At 47.8% G+C, this 19,831-nt stretch overlaps 1 protein-coding gene across 1 annotated transcript in view; it reads right to left on the bottom strand.

Annotated features, from left to right (window-relative positions):
• Nucleotides 1–19,831, bottom strand: part of PPFIA3 (PPFI scaffold protein A3) — a 963,828-nt gene that overhangs the window by 429,759 nt on the left and 514,238 nt on the right. The window contains exon 15 of the mRNA XM_078655169.1: nucleotides 518–665. Coding sequence (XP_078511295.1) covers nucleotides 518–665 — 148 coding nt within the window. The remainder of the gene's footprint in view (nucleotides 1–517; nucleotides 666–19,831) is intronic.

Raw genomic sequence — 19,831 nt, 5'->3', positions numbered from 1 at the left:
AGCCATGGATTCAAGAGGAAGGCAGAACAGAAGGAAAGTTGTGTTAACAGAGTTTAGAATTAATCAAAAGCAAGATTGGTACACTCCACATGCACACAGCCACTAAAGGAAAAGGAAAGAGCAAGAAAGTCAGAGAAATAGAAGGAAGCGAGGAAGATGAATAACGGGCAAACTAGAGGAAAAAACTGGTAAATACAAGAGATACAAAGAGAGGGGAAGAAAGGGGCAAAAGAGAAACAGAAATAGATTGATGGCAAGAAATAAGGGGAGACAAAAGGGGAAAGAAAGAACTCAAGAAAAAGAAAATTAGAAAGTCAGAGCACAAAAAGAAGGCACAATAAATAAGAGAATGAAAGAACACAACAATACATATAAATGAGTCAAAAAGGACCCTCAAAGATCAGATCAGGAGACAGGACACAAAGGAAAAGAGAAATGGACATAAATAATACAAAACAACAGCTACTGTACTGCACCAGCACTGTCTTCCTTGCCCATTTCCCTGTGTGCACATTACCTTACACGAGTCATCCTTCATGGCAGCCCAGCGCCCTTTTTTCGGCCGGCGAATGACTGCAGTACTGCTGTAGTGATCCATATGGCTGCCCATGGGCAGAGTAGGGGCTTGGGAATAGCGCAGCTCCAAGGCACTGCCAGGCAAAGACCTACAGAGGACAATAGATTAATGTGGAGATTTCTCTGCAGGTATGACTCCAGACTTGCAACACCACTATGTACTCTCATAATGCACTTAAGAGCACTGTTCTAGGAAGCCCAACACAAGGGCATAGATACCACTAAAACTTCAAACAGAGTACTCTATGGTGTCAGCTTCTTCAATATACAGGTGACAGTTCAGTGCTCTCTGCTAGCTCTCGCTACCCAGCTCATTTCTAAGTAATGAGTATCTTTGTTCCATATGTCCGATGCTCAGTTGGGTGAAGAACAGAAATTCGTAGACTAAGCTTACTTCTGCTGAGCATCAAAGATATCTGTAATAGTCCTGTACCTCACTGACTAACATTGGAGGTCTCAGAGTTCACCATATACATAGAAGACGAGCATCTCAGGCCCTTTGCTCACTTTGTCCCATGGTGATAAGAATGTCAGATCTGTGTGCTGACTTTGTGTCTGGGCGCTGAGTATCTCAGATCATCATGCCCATCTCAAACCATACCAGGAAGGCACAGGAACCTGAGGGGCTGTTCAGTACCTGAGGGATGTAGATCTGATGCTCTCAATTCATGCTTCAAACCTGCTCCACACTAGTTCATCCGTATCCACCATGTTTTAAAGCTAACGGGAGCTTATCAGGTCTAAGGGGACAGCGACCCCAGTGCAGCGAGGAGGTTTTATTTGACATGTTTAAGTGTGGTATGAGTTTTGAAACTGAAACCTGCGGGCTATGAATTACTGGATTAATCAAAATGTCAGGGGATGTTTAAAAAACCTAAACGATAGCCAGTGCTACAGAAATACTAACTCCGGTACTGTTGCTCCTTTAGCTCATTCCATAACATAATAATAGGATCCCAAGTTAGATATTGGCAAACTATCACCTGCGATGTGTTCAAAGTGCTTTGTGTCTGCGGACGTAAATGGAGAAAGATTAAGAAATTGACATTACTGGGTGAGGTTGTCTATTATCTGTAGTTCCAAGCTGCCAATCCCCACTAGGAAAGGGAGATGGGGAGGGGGGGGGGGGGCAGGAGGGTAACATACGGAGTGATAACAGGACCTCACAGTGCTACCTATAAGTACATGAGAGAATTACTGTTCAATGTTTCAGATCCAGTCTAGCACCTGAGTATAATCCAAAGGTGAAGAATCTGCAGTTACAGTTAACCAGAGTATCCACCAGAAAGAGTATTAACAAAGGTAATTAACTTGTTCTTCTAAGAAGCAGGAACACATTTTGGAGTATCAGCTCAATCAGAGTTACTTTCCTGGTTTGGAAGGTGGAAATACACCTGTGTGGGCTCCATTGCAATAGTCAAAGGATATCGAAAAAAGATATTAAAAAAATAGAGGGGCCATAGACCTAAATAGTCCGCTAGTGGCCAAACGTCGTTCAGACCTCCTCTGTACTGACATCTTCAAGAGACCGTACTCACATCTTCAAGAAGCCCATCGGGCGGTAATACTTAAGTTACCTCCTCACAGGTACTGCTAGAGTGGTGACAGCATCTTCAATTTTAGGCTAACATGCGTGGTAAGTGGGTGTCTGAAATTATTCTCTCAAGTCACTCCAAAGAAGCTTTTATAACAGGAATTTGAAACAAAGATATGTGTGCTGCATTTGCCGCAAGATGCAATCTTATAGAAGTATATGCTAATCCTGCAGTTTGCAAATGAAATAGGTATAAAATAAGTGTTTGTACTTTTGCATGAAAAGGGTTAACGTTTTAATTGTGACAGAACATAAAGCATTACATTTTGCTGCATAACCGTGCCTTGTAGTTGGTTTACGAGCCTCTTTAAGAATGTTCATACAATGAATGAATGAATGACCGGTACTTATAAAGCGCACAGCTACTCCAGCAGGAGTGTCCCGGCACTAACAGTTCATACATGGCTGCCCTACTAGGAGTTTAGCTCTTAAAAAGCCATGTTTTCAGCTGTTTCTTGAACCGGGTAAGATCTGTTGATGCTCTCAGTGCTACTGGCAGTTTGTTCCATGCTTGGGCTCCTAGTAAGCTGAAGGATCTACCATCTCTACGCACCAGGCGTGCTTTGGGGGATACAGGCCAAATCGGCAGAGGATGATCTGAGTGCTCTAGTAGGTGTGTAGCGGCTAGCTCGCTTTCTATGGTAGTCGACGCCCATGCCATGGAAGACTTTGAAGAAGATTACCTTGGCCTTTAATTTTATCCGCTCCCTTACTGGAAGCCAATGTAAGGACTTATGATGAGGGGTCATATTAGACCTGGGTTTCAGTCTGAGAATCGCTCTGGCTGCTAAAATTTAAACTACCTGAAGGCACTGAAGAAGGTAGTCTGGTAGACCCAGGTAGAGGGCATTGGCATGGTCCAATCTGGACGTGACCAGCCCCTGCACCACTGTCTTTCTGGAATCTGGGCGGAGAAGCGGTAGGAATTTCTTCAACATCCGCAGTAAGCCAAAAAAGGGTACCCACTAGGGTTGAACCTGGGACCGCATTGAGAGCTTCTTATCGATATAGATACCCAGGTTTTTGACTGTAGATTGGGCAGCACAAGGAGGGGAGAGTTCGGCGGGCTACCATTGGATCCAATTTTTATGTTATATTATGTTATTGTGAATTTACAGAGCGCATTATCACCCAGAGGTCTCTAAGCGCTGTCAGAGGAAGCCCTACACCATAAGAAACTAGAAAGTGGCCTGCTCAGAGAGTTCCCCATGCCTCTAAGAAAAGCACGGTCTTCAACTTCTTTCTAAATGGAAAAAGATTTGTTTCCTTGCGTAGATTTTCCAGAAGGCTGTTCCATGCCTGAGGAAATGTAGTTGAGAAAGCTCTTCCACCCATGGATGAGATATTGTTCACAGTAGGCTGGCCGAAGAAGACAATCTCGGTTTTATCAGGATTGCACTTGAGCTGGTTCTTCTTCAGCCATCTTAAAACCTTTGTGAGGCAAGATCTAATTGCATCCCCATTGAAGTCTGTGCCTTTATAGCATGTGAAAATCAGCGGAGTATCATCAGCATAAGGAATTATTTTGGAGTCCTGTGCCTCCGCCAGGGATGCTAGAGGTGACATGTATAAATTAAAAAGAGTTGCACTTAACGAGGAGCCTTGCAGGACGCCAACCTGCATGCTGGGCATAGAGGCTGAAAATGCGGGAGTCCGATAACCTGTTCTCTATCTCAAAAAAGGATGTTATCCAGGCTAGTGCCCTCCCTTCGATGCCCATGTTCCTCAGTCTGTCGAGGAGCATCCCGTGGGGCACTGTATCAAATGCTGCCAACAGATCGAGTGAAATGAGAATGAGTCCATCACCTCCAACAGGGCTGTCTCAGTGCTGTTGTTGGCCCTAAAGCTGGATAGTGTGGGGTGCAGGAGATTGTGATTCTCCGCATACTCCATCAGTACTTTGTTAAAATGTTTCTCCAATACTTTGGAGAAGGCCGGGACGAGGGAAATGGGTCTGTAGTTTGTAGGAACACTGGGGTCCGCATTTGGTTTTTTTTCAGGAGTGGCAGAATCTTAGCCTGCTTCCAAAGTGGTAGCACAGTGCCCGTTTCAAGCAAGGAGTTGAGTACCTTATTGACTGATGCGTTTAAAGTGGCTGCTAGATCAAGTATCAGTTTAGCAGGGAAAACATCTGTAAGTGATCCCGACTTAAGGACCATTAGATATGTAAGTGAATCCTCAAGTTTGATACCTGGGATCTGTAACAGTGGTGGCCACTGTGAGAGTGCCGGGTGGGAGGGAGGGAGGGGTTGAGTAATGATTCCCTCCTGGGTGGGAGGAGAAGAGATGCCCTCCCCACCACCATGGAGAGCGACTGCCGGATCATCTTTATCTTTTCGTGAAAGGAACGGGCCACCTGGTTCTTCAAATCTGCTGATAACGGGATTTCCTTGGTCACTGCCTTAGGAGCCGTAAATGACTTTACAATATTGAAAATTTCCTTGCCCCTGTTGTTGGTTGTTGCAATTTTATTTTCCAGATAGTAGATTTTGGCCAGTCTCACCATTATGTAGTGTGAGTTTAGAGCTGCCTTATGAATATTCACATCCTCCGAGAGATGATGCCTACGCCACTTTCTTTCAAGGCCTTTGCATTTGCTTTGGCTAACTCTCAAGGATTCATTGAACCAAGGTGCCAACTGGCCGGTCCTCCCAGAGGTGCGCGAGGTCAGAGGAGCGACTGCATTGATGTAAGTCCTCAGCCATGCTTCTAAAGTACAAGTGTCCGCTGAGGGATTGCCCATGAAAGAGGGGACTAAGGAGGCAAGCGCCCTCTGAAGAGAAGGCAAAGATATTTTATTGAGGGCTTGAGGGTAATCTTGAGGTAAATGTAAGTATCCAAATTCTAAGACTTCAGGAGCCAAATTGCAAGATTCATTTCTGCAGGATATGGATTTCTTGGTGTTCTTTGGTTCTGTGTGAGAAGGTCCTGGTGAAGTTTCTCGTGTGAGACTAAAGAAAGTTCCAGGAGTGTTGAAAACCATGGTTGTCGAGCAAAAGTTGGAGGTATTGGTATCATGATGAGAGATGTCTGTCTGAGTTTCCTGACCACAAATGGAAGTAGTGGGAGAGGTGGAAAAACATATGGAAATATCCCTTCCCAGTTCATCACTATAGACTTGCCTTTGGATTTATGGTGTGGGTACCTGCAAGCGAAGTGTGGGCATTTCCGTTTTTCTTTTGTTGCAAACAGGTCTATTTCTGGAAACCACCACTTGTGAAAGCATGGTTGAAGAACATTGGAGTGAATCTCCCATTTGTGGACCTGTTGTTGTGTTCTGCTTAGAAAGTCTGCAATTTGATTGCTTGTCCATGGGACATGTTCTGCTAGGAGACTAATGTTGTGATGTATTGCTAATCTCCATATTTATTGTGCTACCTGAGATATCTGGAGAGAGTGTGCCCCCGCCCCCCATTTTTGTAAATAATACATTGTTGTCATATGGTCTGTTCGAATTAGGACAACTTTGTGTTGCAGGTGACGTAGGAAGGCTTTGATTGCTAGATGAACAGCCTGCAGCTCAAGGTGATTCATATGGAGATTCTTGTATTTGGAATCCCATATTCCCTGAATAGTGAGGTTGTGGAGATGTGTACCCAACCTATTAGGGAATCATCTGTTCTGAGTATTATCTGGGGAACTGGCTCCTGAAACAGCCACCCTTTCGTTAAATTCTGTGGTTTCCACAACTGCACAGTCATCTGTGCGGCTGACTACCAACAGGTAGGTGACCCAGTGATTGAGTCCACTGTTGAGAGAGACATTGTTGTAGAGATTGTTGTAAAGGTCTCATATTTAGTCGGGCATGTGGTACTATGTGAATAGAGGATGGCACCATTCCTAGAAGTCGGAGAAATATTTTTGCATGAGGTTGATTGCCTGTTTGAAATTGTTGAATTAATGTTACTATGTTGTGTACCCTGTCTGTGTTTGGGCATGCTAGAGCTGATTTTGAGTTTCGTCTGGTTGTAGATTACATTTTTGTAGATTGATGGTAAACCCTAGTTGATGTAGCAAAGCTAGGGTATTTTGAGTGTTTTGGTTGCAAAGAATGTAGCTGTTTGCTTTGATTAACAGTCATCTAGCTATGGGAAAACATGGCTATTTTGTCTGCGTAGATGAGCTGCTACTACTGCTAGACACTTTGTGAAGACTTGTGGTGCTGTGGTAATTCCAAATGGAAGAACATTGAACTGATCATGTGCAGGAAAGTGGTTTTCTGTTGCAGTAACTGCCCCCACTTTTTGCCAGACTACTGATGCACTTTTTCTTGGTGTGCCCTGGGCCCCTGCCAATCAGATTCCCAGGGCCTGAGTTCCTTCCTAAAACTAACCCAATTGGCATCTCTGGCCACAGGTCAGCCCCTGGTAAAGGGTACCACAGGTACCCAGGGCACTGTGACCAGGGAAGACCTCTAAGGGCTGGAGCACTTATTGTGCCTCTCTTAGAGGCCCTGTAAAATAACACCCACACACTGCCTTTGCAGGCTCCGTGTGTTGGTGCAGAACAAAATGAAGAGTCGTCATGGCACACACCCCTGGGATATTGAAAAGTTGCATACAAAATGGTGTATGATTGATGCATTATGGGAGATGAAGTATAATTTCCCTTGGATGAGAAACATAAATAAAAACAAGTCAAGAGACTACTGAAGAACAGTGTCCGAAATTATTTAATTGAACTTGATAAAACCTTATATGAGGGTTACAAACCAGTGCCCAGGGGACATACCCTACATTTATGGGGGCGCTTTTTTGTTCACTTTAACATACACTCTGGTTCGGAGAGTGATACCCAGGAGCACAGAGAGCTTAATAAACCATTGACGAACCTTCAGCTGTGCACGCACAACCAATATAACACATCCCTGTGTGCCATGCCCACAAACCACTGCCCAGGCATACATTAGTCACCCCTCTAGTTGGATGCCCTATGCCAGTGGATAGGGTACAGGTGCATGAGCCCTGTACCCCTACAGTGCCCAAGTCAATTTCTGGGCACTGCAAGTGCACTGCTGCCATTAAGGGTATATGGTGCTGGGAGTTTGTCATTACGAACTCCACAACATAATGGCTACACTGAAAACTGGGAAATGTGGTATCAAACTTCCCAGCACATTAACCCACACTGATGTCAATGTGGGATTTAATCTAAAATGCAAAACAGAGGGCATCTTAGAGATGCCCCCTGAAACTCAACCAACTCCTAGTGACCTGACCGAGTGGCTGCTTAGGCTGCCACCAACAGACATGTTTCTGGACTCCTGGGTCGAGAGCCTGCTGCTCCTGGGACGAGGTGCCAAGCCTCCTCCCCCAGGGTGGGCAGGGTTCACGAAAGAGAGGCTTCAAAGGCATGCCGCCTTTGTGAGCCTCTCCAGACCAATTGCTGCTTTCAGCAACGGGTCCCCACTGGTTCTACCCCCTACTTTTAGCGGGAGCACCGGCGGGAAAGACAAGTGAGGAAGAGAGGTGTGCCCACCTCTGCCAACTCCACCCCTCCGGCGGGGGAGGTGAAGTGAAGCACAACCTCGAGTCCCTGCCATCTTGAGGATGGGGAGGGCACAGCCAACCAGGGACAGGCTCTTGCTCACTGGAGGGTGGCACGATTGGGGGTGTACCCACCCCACGGAAGGGACCCATTGGTCCATGCCCTTAAAGACCTGTAATGCCCCTGAATCCAGTATTTAGGGGGCACCCTGAACCTTGCTTCCGCAGATACAGACAAGAAACAAGAAAGAAGATAAAAAGAGGGACTAACGAGCCATGCAGAGCTAACAAGAGGACGACGCCCACTGACTTGGCCACAGCCCTACCAGCCTGTCTCCCCCTCGAACCTGCTCCTGGAAAATCCCGGTGTGTCCTGCAGCCAGCAATCTCAAGAAACCTAAGGACCTAGCTGCCTTCACTTCTATAGCCTGCATCTCCCGTGAACACCGGATTTGTTCAAACTGCAGCTTCTGGCACCAGCCAGGGACCGCAAATCTAGCCCACTCTGCACCCACCGAACCCGGCTCGAGTGGAAAAACACCACGAGGAGGTCACGCCGGCGATCCTTTCCCGAGATCCGGCAACCCCTGACCTGCCTCAAGCCTCCAGCCGACGCCTGCAGCCTGAATCCAGAAAGCCCCCTAACCGCGACCAGGAGCTGGTAAGAAGATCCGACCCCAAAAGGCACCCCTGCACCCGAAGCCCCACGGCCTCGTGTGCCCAAACCAACGGAGCCTAACAAACCCTTAACTTCCAACTTACCTCTCCAAGTGGTGGTCGCACCCAGAAGTCCTTTGTCTCCCTGCCTGCAGTGCCTTTGCAAACCGGAGGTTCTCCATGGAAAACAGGGCGCCCGACGTCGAAACAGCACTCTGCACCCAGCCGCCAAAGGTGCCACTGAGGGTGCACATTTTATGCTACTTTGTTTCCCCATTTGCCCTGACCTTAACCCTAGGTGCTTTGCTCCACAACCCAGTGGCCTGCTTGCCAGCAGCCACCAACCGGAGGCCACCTATCCCCCATTGGATAACACTGGGCCTCAACACTCTGCACCCGGCCGCCCTAGTGCCGCTGAGGGTGCAACACAGTGCATCACTGACCCTGGGGGACCCCTGAGTCTAACCCCAGAACCCTAACTCCCACAGTTGATTACCTATCTGTGAACCGTTAACTTGTTTTTCCTCTATAGGATAAAATTAAAAAAAAGAAAATGGTTATTGGTATTTACATATAACATTGCTGAGTACAAGAGACACATGTAGTATTCAGATCGTACATTATACAAGGTAGTGCAGTGGAGGGAACAAAATGTAGGTGTTTTCTTTCCTCCAACTTTCTCAAAGAGCACATCTCTACAGTTGATAAAGATATGTCCATGGGGCCCCACAGCAGCGTGTGCACATTAGTCACTCAGTTCCGTGTCGGATTCCTCAGGCGGAGGGACGCATCTGTTTTCTCAAAATGAGTTCCATTTCCCCCATACCCGCATCCATTTACAGGGAAACACCCTCTATGCATGAATACCACCTTTTCTGCTACCACTGCCATGTCTAGATCACGACACCACTGTTGGTGTAAGGGGATAGTTTGGGCTCCCCAATGTTGAGCGATGTTCTGTTTAGCCATTGTGATACTCACTGCATGGTTAAGGTCTAGTATAGAGTAACAATGGTCCTCAAACCAATAATTCACTAAAACAAAAAACTATATTTATCATTTCATTATTCAGTTCAAGCTCATGTTAATTGCGTGCCCATGAGGAGAAACGTGCTTCTGTAAGAGCAAACGAGAGATGTGTAGCCACTGTATTGATTGTAAAAAACAGTAAATTTATTGTAATTCATACATTTTTAGTCAAACGACATTATTAAAACATGGTTGCTCCCGAGGAAGGAACGTGCACAAAGAGAAAGAGTGCTCGAGATAAAGTGTTGTGGATGGGAAGATATTCCCCAGTGTTGAGATAAAAAGAGATAGTTGCAAATAATTCGTGAATGATTGATTCAAAATCTCAATCCTTTAGTACTGGCCCAATGTTAGTTTACATGGTCTATTTACATTGTTTCTTTACAATCACAGATTGTATTTTAGGCACGTCAAATACTGAAATGGTGGATGGGTCCAGATGTGTGGAACATAGGGTGGTAGGAACTTGGCCTGCGAGTCTTCTTCAGGACAGGAGTATGGAGGACAAATGAATTGGAAGTGGAATGACACTAGTACAATCCCACCTGACCAGGCACTCGGCGGCGATCTACCTCCTACAGGAGACGCATTTGCAAGACGGCTCCTGCGCTAGGCTGAAAACAAACAAATGGAGTAAAGTGCTCTCTTCATGCTACTCCACCTACTCCCGTGGAGTCGCTACGTTAATCAAAAGAGGCACTCCCTGGAAGACCTTGAAGGTAGTGAAGGACACTGAAGGGCGATATGTTCTTGCCCTAGGACAGCTGTTTAATAAAAGGGTCATCATCGCTAATGTATACGGGCCAAATGCAGATTATCCTGCCTTCTACCAACACGTGTAACATTCCATACAAGCACTGGGAGACGCAGCACTGATCTGGGGGTGGGGGGAACTTTAAAACGGTCATGGACTCTATGGGAGGCCTTTAAGGTAGTAATCCACGGGCACTGTATAGCGGGACAGAATAGAGTACTCAGAGACATTAGAGGCTCCCTCGATAAGCTGGAATCAGAGTTACACACGCTTGAACGGGAGACACCGTCGGTTGAGATATTGGGGAATATCCGTAGTAAACTAACTGCCTTCCAGGAAGAGGCTGAGAGAGATATAAAATTCCTTCATAAATATGCCACTGGATGGAAATACGGAGAGGGAGAAGGACCTGGGAAGACGTTAGCTTATCTCCTGAAGCCTCCTTGAGGGGCGGCATATATCACTGAACTCCTGACTCCAGATGCTGTTCTTGTACACTCACCCCCGAACATATTAAACACCACACGCGACTTCTATTCAGAGCCGTACACAACTCAGGTACTGCCCGCAGACTCGGAACTGGAGGACTATTTTGAGTCAATAGGGCTGGTGTGGTTCAATAATATACACCAACAGTATATGGACATAGCATTCACAGTCGAAGATGTACAGCAGGTTATCGGGGGCATGAAGGCGGATAAGGCGCCGGACGCGGATGGCCTCACAGCTCAGTTTTATAAAGAATATTCGCGAGAGATTGCCCCTCACCTCCTAGCGGTGTATTAGGAGGCATGGGAAAATGGTATCCTCCCTAAATCGATGAGAGAGGCTATTATCATTGCTCTCCTCAAGCCAGATAAAGATCCGCAGCACTGCGACTCTTACCGTCCGCTCTCATTAATTAACCTGGACGCCAAAATATTCGCTAAACTAATAGCAAATAGACTTCAACCACTACTCCCGATGATAGTACTGTCAGACCAATCAGGCTTTATACCAGAAAGTCCAATTGGTCGCACACTGCTTGTCCTACCAGCATGTTGCCCCAAAGCATTGTGGTCCATGAAGTAAGCATCAGCGGGTGCGCCGCTGCCAGAGTCTTGAGCAAAAATCACTGTCGCCTTGGCCATCCCTGGACACGTGTTTCGAGGTTGTTACCTCTCGTCAGCAGGGAATAGGCATATATGTAGGGGTGCTGCGTAGGCTGCCAAAAAATATTCTCAGGTCCGGTACCGCTCGTGGCACGCAGGTGCGTAACCCGGGCTCGTCAGCCCCACCAGCTCAAGGGAGCTTGAATATAAAAGAAAGTCCAATTGGTCGCACACTGCTTGTCCTACCAGCGTGTTGCCCCAAAGCATTGTGGTCCATGAAGTAAACATCAGCGGGTGCGCCGCTGCCAGAGTCTTGAGCAAAAATCACTGTCGCGTTGGCCATCCGCTAATACCTACTACATCGACCATCATGCTTCAGGGTCACACGCTGATGGGACGAGCAGTGTGCGACCTCATTTGGAAATACTATTTATTCAGGCTCCCTTGAGCCGGTGGAGGTGACGACCTCGAGATTCCGCACCTGCGCGCCATAAGAGGTATCTGGACCTATAAATATTTTCGGCAGCCCACGCAGCAACCCCTTGCACACGCCTAATCCCTGCTGACGAGCGGTAATAACCGTGAAACACGTGTCCAGGGATGGCAAGCACACCAGTGAATAGACTCAAGACTCGGGTAGAAGCGCACCCGCTAATACCTACTACATCGACCATCATGCTTCGGGGTCACACGCTGATGGGACGAGCAGTGTGCGACCTCATTTGGAAATACTATTTATTCAGGCTCCCTTGAGCCGGTGGAGGTGACGACCTCGAGATTCCGCACCTGCGCGCCATAAGAGGTATCTGGACCTATAAATATTTTCGGCAGCCCACGCAGCAACCCCTTGCACACGCCTAATCCCTGCTGACGAGCGGTAATAACCGCGAAACACGTGTCCAGGGATGGCAAGCACACCAGTGAATACCCTCAAGACTCAAGACTCGGGTAGAAGCGCACCCGCTAATACCTACTACATCGACCATCATGCTTCGGGGTCACACGCTGATGGGACGAGCAGTGTGCGACCTCATTTGGAAAGGCTTTATACCAGGCAGGGCAACCTCACAGAACATAAGAACACTAGTTGGGCTCTTACACTACCTGGCGCCGACTTTGCCTGCGGCTGCTGCTCTTTAGACGCCTCAAAGGCATTTGATTCATTAGAGTGGGGATTTCTCTTCCCCCTACTTAAGAGAATCGGTCTGAGCCCACTTTTATACACACAACCGACAGCACGCCTCAGAATAAATGGCCTGATATCGGAACCATTCGCCTTAACTTGAAGTACACCACAGGGGTGTCCTCTGTCGTCTTTGCTATTTGCCGTTGCGACGGAGCCCCTAGCTGCACGACTGCGCCAACATCACGCAGCCAGAGGCATTGCCTTCACAACGAGAGCGCTTACAGTCTCCATGCACGCAGATGATATCACTTTGTATATGGTGCACCCCAAAGACAATCTGGCCCCTATGACGAGAGAGGTGGTCCGCTCTGGCGGACTGTCTGGCGTGCATATAAATTGATCCAAATCGGTTATTCTGTCGCTCACATCATGTACACATCGGTTTGATACCAAATATCCAATAGCATGGGCATCGGAGCCGGTTCAATACCTGGAAGTCTGGACAACTAACGACTTACAAGACCTATGGACAGCTAATTACGGGAGGGCGGTAGTGTGGATAGAGGACAGGGTCAAGAGGTGGAAAACTCTTCCCCTTTCGTTAGCAGGCAAGATAGCAATCACCAAAATGATAATACTGCCTAATTTACTTTATTTGTTCGTTAACCTGCCGCTTCCACTTCCACAGCACTTTCTTCAACGGCTCAGATCGCTAATGATAGAACTGGTATGGGCAGGAGGTCAGCCAAGGATAGCGTGGGAGATTCTGACTTTACCACAGGACCAGGGAGGACTGGCAGCCCCAGATTTCACATTATATGCTTACAGTGCGGAGGCGCAATTTTTACACTTTTGGGCCCACCCCACACCCTATCAGCCTCATGTGGCTATAGAAATAGATCACGCTGCCCCACTGCCAATATCAACAGCGTTATATCAACCCTACAGGTGCCCACGCAAAGAAATAGACACGGTCCAGGCTTTGCGTTGGGCATAGGATGGGATTCGCAAACGGGCACACCTAGAAATGCTATATGCCCATCTGTCCCGCTTTTCAACAATCCATTTTTCCCCCCGTGATTGACAAGAAAGCTCAGGCACGCGCAGTAACCCATAAATTGGTGGTGGGAGGGGATCTCTTCCCGAATGACTTGTTCCTTACCCTTGAACAACTGTGCTCTCTAACGGAGCCAACGGCCTCTGACAGGTTGCTATACTACCAACTTAGAGCATCCTGCAGGAGCAAATTCCCTACGTTCCCTGCGCGCGCGCCATCCCTCCCAGTCCTAGAAAATCTGTTAGCATCAGAATTGGGACGTAAACTTGTATCACGAATATACAGACACACACAAAGTATGTCGCCTATTATAATCCCCCCATCCCGTGCAGCCTGGGATCAGGGTCTAGACGAACCCCTCACCGATGAGCAATGGCGAATGAGCTGTCAACAGCTCGAGCGGCTCTCACCTAACTATCGCCTTAGGCTCATCCACTTCAAATATTTACATTGTCTTTATCGTACTCCCATACAGCTACACAGAATGGGTCTCAGAGCAGATGACCGCTGTTGGAGATGTGGCTCACCACTCGCCTCTTTACTCCATCTGGGTTAGAGTTGCAGGCCCATAGCGAATTTCTGGCTAGAAATTCACCAGCATGTAAAAAGCACAACCGGCCTGGACATCCCTGTCACCCCCCTGACGTATTTGCTTGGTATACTCGAAACAGTCCCGCCGAATTCGCGTAAATTACTCACAATGTTGCTCCTGGTGGCCAAACGGCAGATAGCACTACACTGGGGGACAGCAAGACCAGCACTGTCTAGGGACTGGATCATACAGGTAGCTTATTGCAGTACACAGCACACATAATACTGGAAACTTCAAACAGCCAAATCTAGACCCAAAGATATCTGGGAGCCATTTGTCACCTGGTTTAGTGCCAGGGATGTCGAGGGGTAGTGAACGGTCTGTTTTGGTCGGTGCTCCTGTGAGGGCGCTTCTTTGATAGGTTGTGGTACTGTTGGAGGATTGGCGGATGGGGGATGTACGGGTCTTGTGGGACTTACATACCATAAGGTTATATACTATCGACTGTACATGGTGGACTCTAACTGTAAATGTGTGTTGGATGTGTCACGGACATGTCATATCTGCCTATAATAGTCAAGCACTGCAATGTCTGTTCCTTCTTTTATTGATGTTTTGTTATGAAAAGGACAATAAAAATTAATAATAAAAATGAAAAAAGATTCTGATAAGCAGATGCGTCATCAGGTGGCGAAAGGTGAGTGGGATAAAAGTCAGGATCAGTGTCTGCTTGAGGCTCAATGTCATAAATATGCCAAGGACTCCCTGGCTGTGTATCATCTGGAATATCCTGATCCTCCCTTACTGTAGACTGAGGGGATATGTTACCTGCCTCAGATAAATGTTGTTAGTGTGGTCGTGGAGTAGGTGTGTGGGTTCTTCTTTACAGGTTGAACAGGAATGTCTAATGCCTCATCACAACTCAACTCCTTCTTGGAAGGGTGCTGTTTTGGTGGATGTATTGTACTTCTTTTAGTTCCAGGCTGAATTTGCAGTGTCTTTTGTTTTAGACTGAGCTTTTGCTGAAATTGCTCAAGAATTTGCTCTGGAGGAGGTTTCGAACCGAAAACGAAACATTTCAGTGGCGGAAGCTTCAATTTTGACAGAGGGATGTTCGGTTCTGAAATCTGTAGTCTCTGCTTCAGTGCTGAGACCGAAGATCAAGGTGTTATAGCCTCCGATATCAAGAAGTGGAGGCCCCGGCATGTTGGGCGAACTTTTGGAGCGGGGCCGGAGGGCGGGGATTTGCAGTCATGTTTTCCGCACGCATCATAGCTTATGTGCAGTGGCGGGCCGTGAGCAGCTTTTTCTGTAGAAAGTGATGGTTTGGGTTTAGGATCAGAGCTAAAAGTACTGACCGTCCATTGTTTTTGAATGGTTGAGTCATCTTTAGATTGGGACTCAGACTCAGAATCAAGTATGGAGAGTGATTCCTCTTGTACCTCTAAAGCTACTTCCTCCTCGTCTTGTTGACCGAAAATGTCCGGGACATCGTCCGCTTGTTTACGCTGCATTTCCTATCATCTTGCATGTCTTCGGACTGAAAGGAGTTGCAGGTCTCACAGGTGTCTTATCAATGTTCGGGCGAAAGGCATAAGTTACAAACAGGATGTTGGTCGTTCGAGGGTATTTAGAGTGGCACTTCGAACAGAAACTAAGCGGAGTGTGTTCCATTAGCACGTCATTCTCCATGCTGGGCGCGGCCCGAAGACCGAGAAAGGGAGCGCAGACACGCTCCGGAAAGGTTGTATGAGACGCAAAGAAGATCGATCGAGACAACACCGTTGAATGGGAATAAATGACCTGAAGGTGTCTTGAACCAGAGCGCGAGATACTACATTCGAACCCGTCGGCGGAAAAAGATACAATCTGAAGATAGCGTCAATGACCATGCAAAGTATTCCCAAGAGGAGGAGTCACACAGCCTCGTGACTCCAAGAAAACTTCTTGAAACGGAAAAAACTTGTAATCATCTGAGCCCAACACTAGATGGCGGACTTATGCAAAGCATGTGTATCTACAGCACAAATGCCTCGAACATATATATCGATATTATTATCAATATAAATATATATTGAAATTGTCCACTCAAGAATGCTGCGCACTCTCAGGCTGTGAATACAGGAAATCCTTTTATTAAATGCAACCAAAAGTAACTTGCAAACGCGTTTTGGACTCCTGGCCTTTGTCAAAGGATTTCCTGAATTCACAGCCTAAGTGTGCGCGGCATTCTTGAGAAGAAGAGTTCAGTGTATATGCAAGGCAGTAATCCCGAGCTACTGCGGCTTTGGCAGAGAAAGTAAATGGATATAATGTTATTAAATTGCATATGAATATGTTCTGTATATATTTTCTACCCAACGTCTGATACTTGCTCAAATACAATAAGATATACGGATAGAGGATAGCCCTGTATGGCAAAACACACTTTTGCAGCACTCCGGAGGAAGCCTGGTCCCGGCTGGAGGAGTACAAGGCTGGCAAGGGTGAGGCTGGGTTGCATTCGAGGCGACCGGCGCTGGAGCAACGACTTCGTAGATCCCGCCGTAACCGGAGGCGACGCTCGGTGCCTGGGGGCCCTTCACTGTCCCAGACAGAAGAATAGCATGCAGTTCTGGGGGACACTGCCATTATCAGTGGCAGGTCGGGTGGGCCTGTTAAAAATGGTAGCACTTCCCCAGCTACTTTATTCTTTTAGAATGTTGCCGGTGTGGATACCCGCCTACTTATTTCGACAGCTCAGGTCCATGGTGGGTGACTTCATCTGGGGGAGCGGTAGGCGGAGAGTGGCACTTGACACACTAACGCGCTCGAGAGAGGAAGGGGGTCTTGCGGTCCCTGACTTCGAATTATATTATCTGGCCGCACAGTTCCAGGTGCTTACTCAAGCGGTGGCGATGGAATTCAGGCGCCCTGAAAGAGACCATGAACCGGAGGTACGTCGGCATGTGCTATCGTTTATTATACTCCAGCAGAAATTGAACGTAAATTCGCTGTCCAAAGAGGAACGCACTCTACAGCTCTGCTGGAAATGTTATTTCGGTAAAATCAAAGTGCGGAGCCCCTATGCCCCGGACATACCATTAGGTATGTGTACCGCCCTGCCACACGGAGGGGACTGGCTGGCCCTTGCGGAGTGGGAGTCCCTCGGACTACAGGTAGTGGGCGACTTGTATGAGGGTGGCACTTTGCTGCCCTATAGCGGGTTGCAGGAGAGATTCGGGCTCCCACGCGGTCACTACTTACTCCATTCGGCCCTGATGGCTACGGTGCGAAAGTACTGGGTCGAGGGCCTTTCGGAGCCACTGGTAAGCATGGCGTGCCAATATGTGGTGATGGCAGCGAGCACTTACAAGGCCATCACCTGTTTATATAAGCGCATGCTTGGGGAGGAATCGACAGACATTGGTAGAGACATACCGGACCCGGCTTGGTCACAGATCGTTAAGAGGGCATGGAAGAGTACCAGAAATGCCAGATTTCAATTGGTCCATTTTTTCATACTGCATAGGGCCTATCTCACCCCGGTGAGGATCAACCAATACTTTCACATAGACACAGCGCAGTGCCCTCGTTGTAGGCTTGCGGGTGTGGGCCTGTTACATATATTGTGGGACTGCCCACAATTGGGCACATACTTGGAGGATGCAGTGGAACTACTAGGCACGGTCATGGAACGGCAGATTACACTGGATAAGGGTGCTTGCCTATTGCATTGGTTCCGCCATACTACTAAGACCAAAATAACAAGTAAATTCCAAGATCTGGGGCTGGTGTTGGACAAAAGAGAAATCACAATCAATTGGAAGGCTGCAGGGGGGCCTAGTTATGCTAGATGGAAGGCCGCTATCAGGCTCCGCTTTCCGGCTTCTTCGGGGCTGTGATGAGAGTCCTATACCCCTCCCCTATGAACTACCCCAGAGTCAAAATACAAAGATACAGACAACCAAAATAGTCCAGCGGGGCGCGGGAAAGGAAGGGGACAGCGGGGAGGGAGATCTGTAATGACAAAGAACAGGGATTTAGATACCCTACCTCCCCTAATCTAGTATGGTCACCTTCATTATATCCCATAACAGAAACACCCAAAATGTGATGAAGCTATACCTGTAAAGAAAAATACAAAAGACCAAATCCAATGGAGACAGTTGCTTGAGGCGGTATTAGGAACTATACCCAGCTGTGAAAACAAAACAATACACATTCAATGCCCTCTGATAGGTAATAACAATTCTATAATGGTGTTTGTAGGGTCGTAATACACATTAATCGTGAACGCCCATGCTCAGTTCAGTTGGATAGCGAGGCTCTGTGTTTCTTTCACACATATGAGTCCTATCGCACCCTCTTCTCCTCTTTGCAACAAATCACCAGGTATTTACAATAGTGGGCCAAAGTACTAGTAGCATGTGTCTGGCCATACACACATATCAGGGTCTCTATCCCTTTTTGGCCAGAGATGACCAAAACAAACCCTTAGGTATCTCCTCTGTATGCCAGAGATACTTGTGTTTCTCTCAGCCAAGAGAAACCACCAGCAGGTTGGGTGCGCTGTTGGGATCGGTGGAACCAACGCCTCGCACCCACAATAGTACAGTTACTCACGGTCAACGAAGGACTTGGGAAACAAGTCAGGAGTCCTACCGCTACCTATTCGTGCACCAAGAACGCCTCCACAGGAAAGAATTATCGGCGTTTCACCGCCGCTTGCAGCAGCCCTTTATTTCCCGGTCTGCGCGCGCATCTCACGTTGTTGCGTGACGTATGCACGGCATGCCGGGAAATGCAGTCTTTTCTGCCGGCGGCCCGTTTCTTCGATGCCGCAGAACTTGACAGTACATCCCCCTTCACAAGGGGGGTCGACCCCACCCGCGGCTTCTCAGGAAACAATCGGTGAAACTTGGCCACCAACCGGGGAGCCCGAACAGCCCCCGCAGGTTCCCAGGAATCCTCCTCCGGACCATACCCCTTCCAAGAGAGCAGATACTGCAGTCGTCCCCTCACCCATCTGGAATCCAAGACCCCCCTCACCTCATACTCACTATCCTGCTGCACCCAGATAGGTAAAGGAGCCCTACGAACAGGACACCTGGAGGGCTTCAAGAGGGAAACGTGGAAGACCGGATGAATGCGCAAATGCGCAGGCAAACGCAGCCGAACAGCCACCGGATTTACGTGCCCCAACACCCGGTAAGGCCCAATAAACCGGGGATTGAACACGCTGTGTTTCCTGAACTTGATGTTTTTGGTGGACAACCACACCAAGTCCCCCTTTCTATACACCGGATTGGGCCTCCGATGTTTGTCGGCTTGGTGTTTGTATCTTGCTTTGGCCTGTGCCAGATTCCTGCGGGTATCCAAAAGTACTTTTCGTACCCGCAACAATCTGTCCCTCACCTCCGGCAGCTTCACGTTGTCATTCGGTAACAGCATAGGGGTGAATCTAGGGTGATGCCCATATGAACAAAAGAATGGGGTGTGTTGGGTGGATGCGTGTTGCGTGCTGTTATAGGCCACCTCTGCCACCCACAGCCAATTCACCCAAGAGTCACTGCTTTCCTGCACATAACATCGGAGATATTGTTTGAGGGATTGATTTAGTCTCTCCGTCTGTCCATCCGTTTGCGGATGGAAACTGGTAGACACCGAAGAAGTTATGCGCAATGCGGTACACCAAGTTTTCCAAAAACGGGCAGTAAATTGGGCCCCCCGATCTGAGACAATGTCCCTGGGAAGGCCGTGTAGCCGTACAATGTTCACCAGGAGTAACTGAGCTAATTGACCCGCCGTGGGCACCTGGGTGCAGGCAATGAAATGGCCCATCTTAGTCAGAAAGTCCACAACCACTACAATGGCAGTTTTGCCCTGATCTTTCGGAAGTCCCACTATGAAGTCTACTGAAAATCTCTCCCACGGATACTCCGGAGTG

The sequence above is a fragment of the Lissotriton helveticus genome, chromosome 7 (assembly GCF_964261635.1).
Source record: "Lissotriton helveticus chromosome 7, aLisHel1.1, whole genome shotgun sequence".
NCBI classification, from domain to species: Eukaryota; Metazoa; Chordata; class Amphibia; order Caudata; family Salamandridae; genus Lissotriton; species Lissotriton helveticus.
The sequence above is the reverse complement of the archived record's forward strand: the minus strand, read 5'-3'. Positions and strand labels throughout refer to the sequence as shown.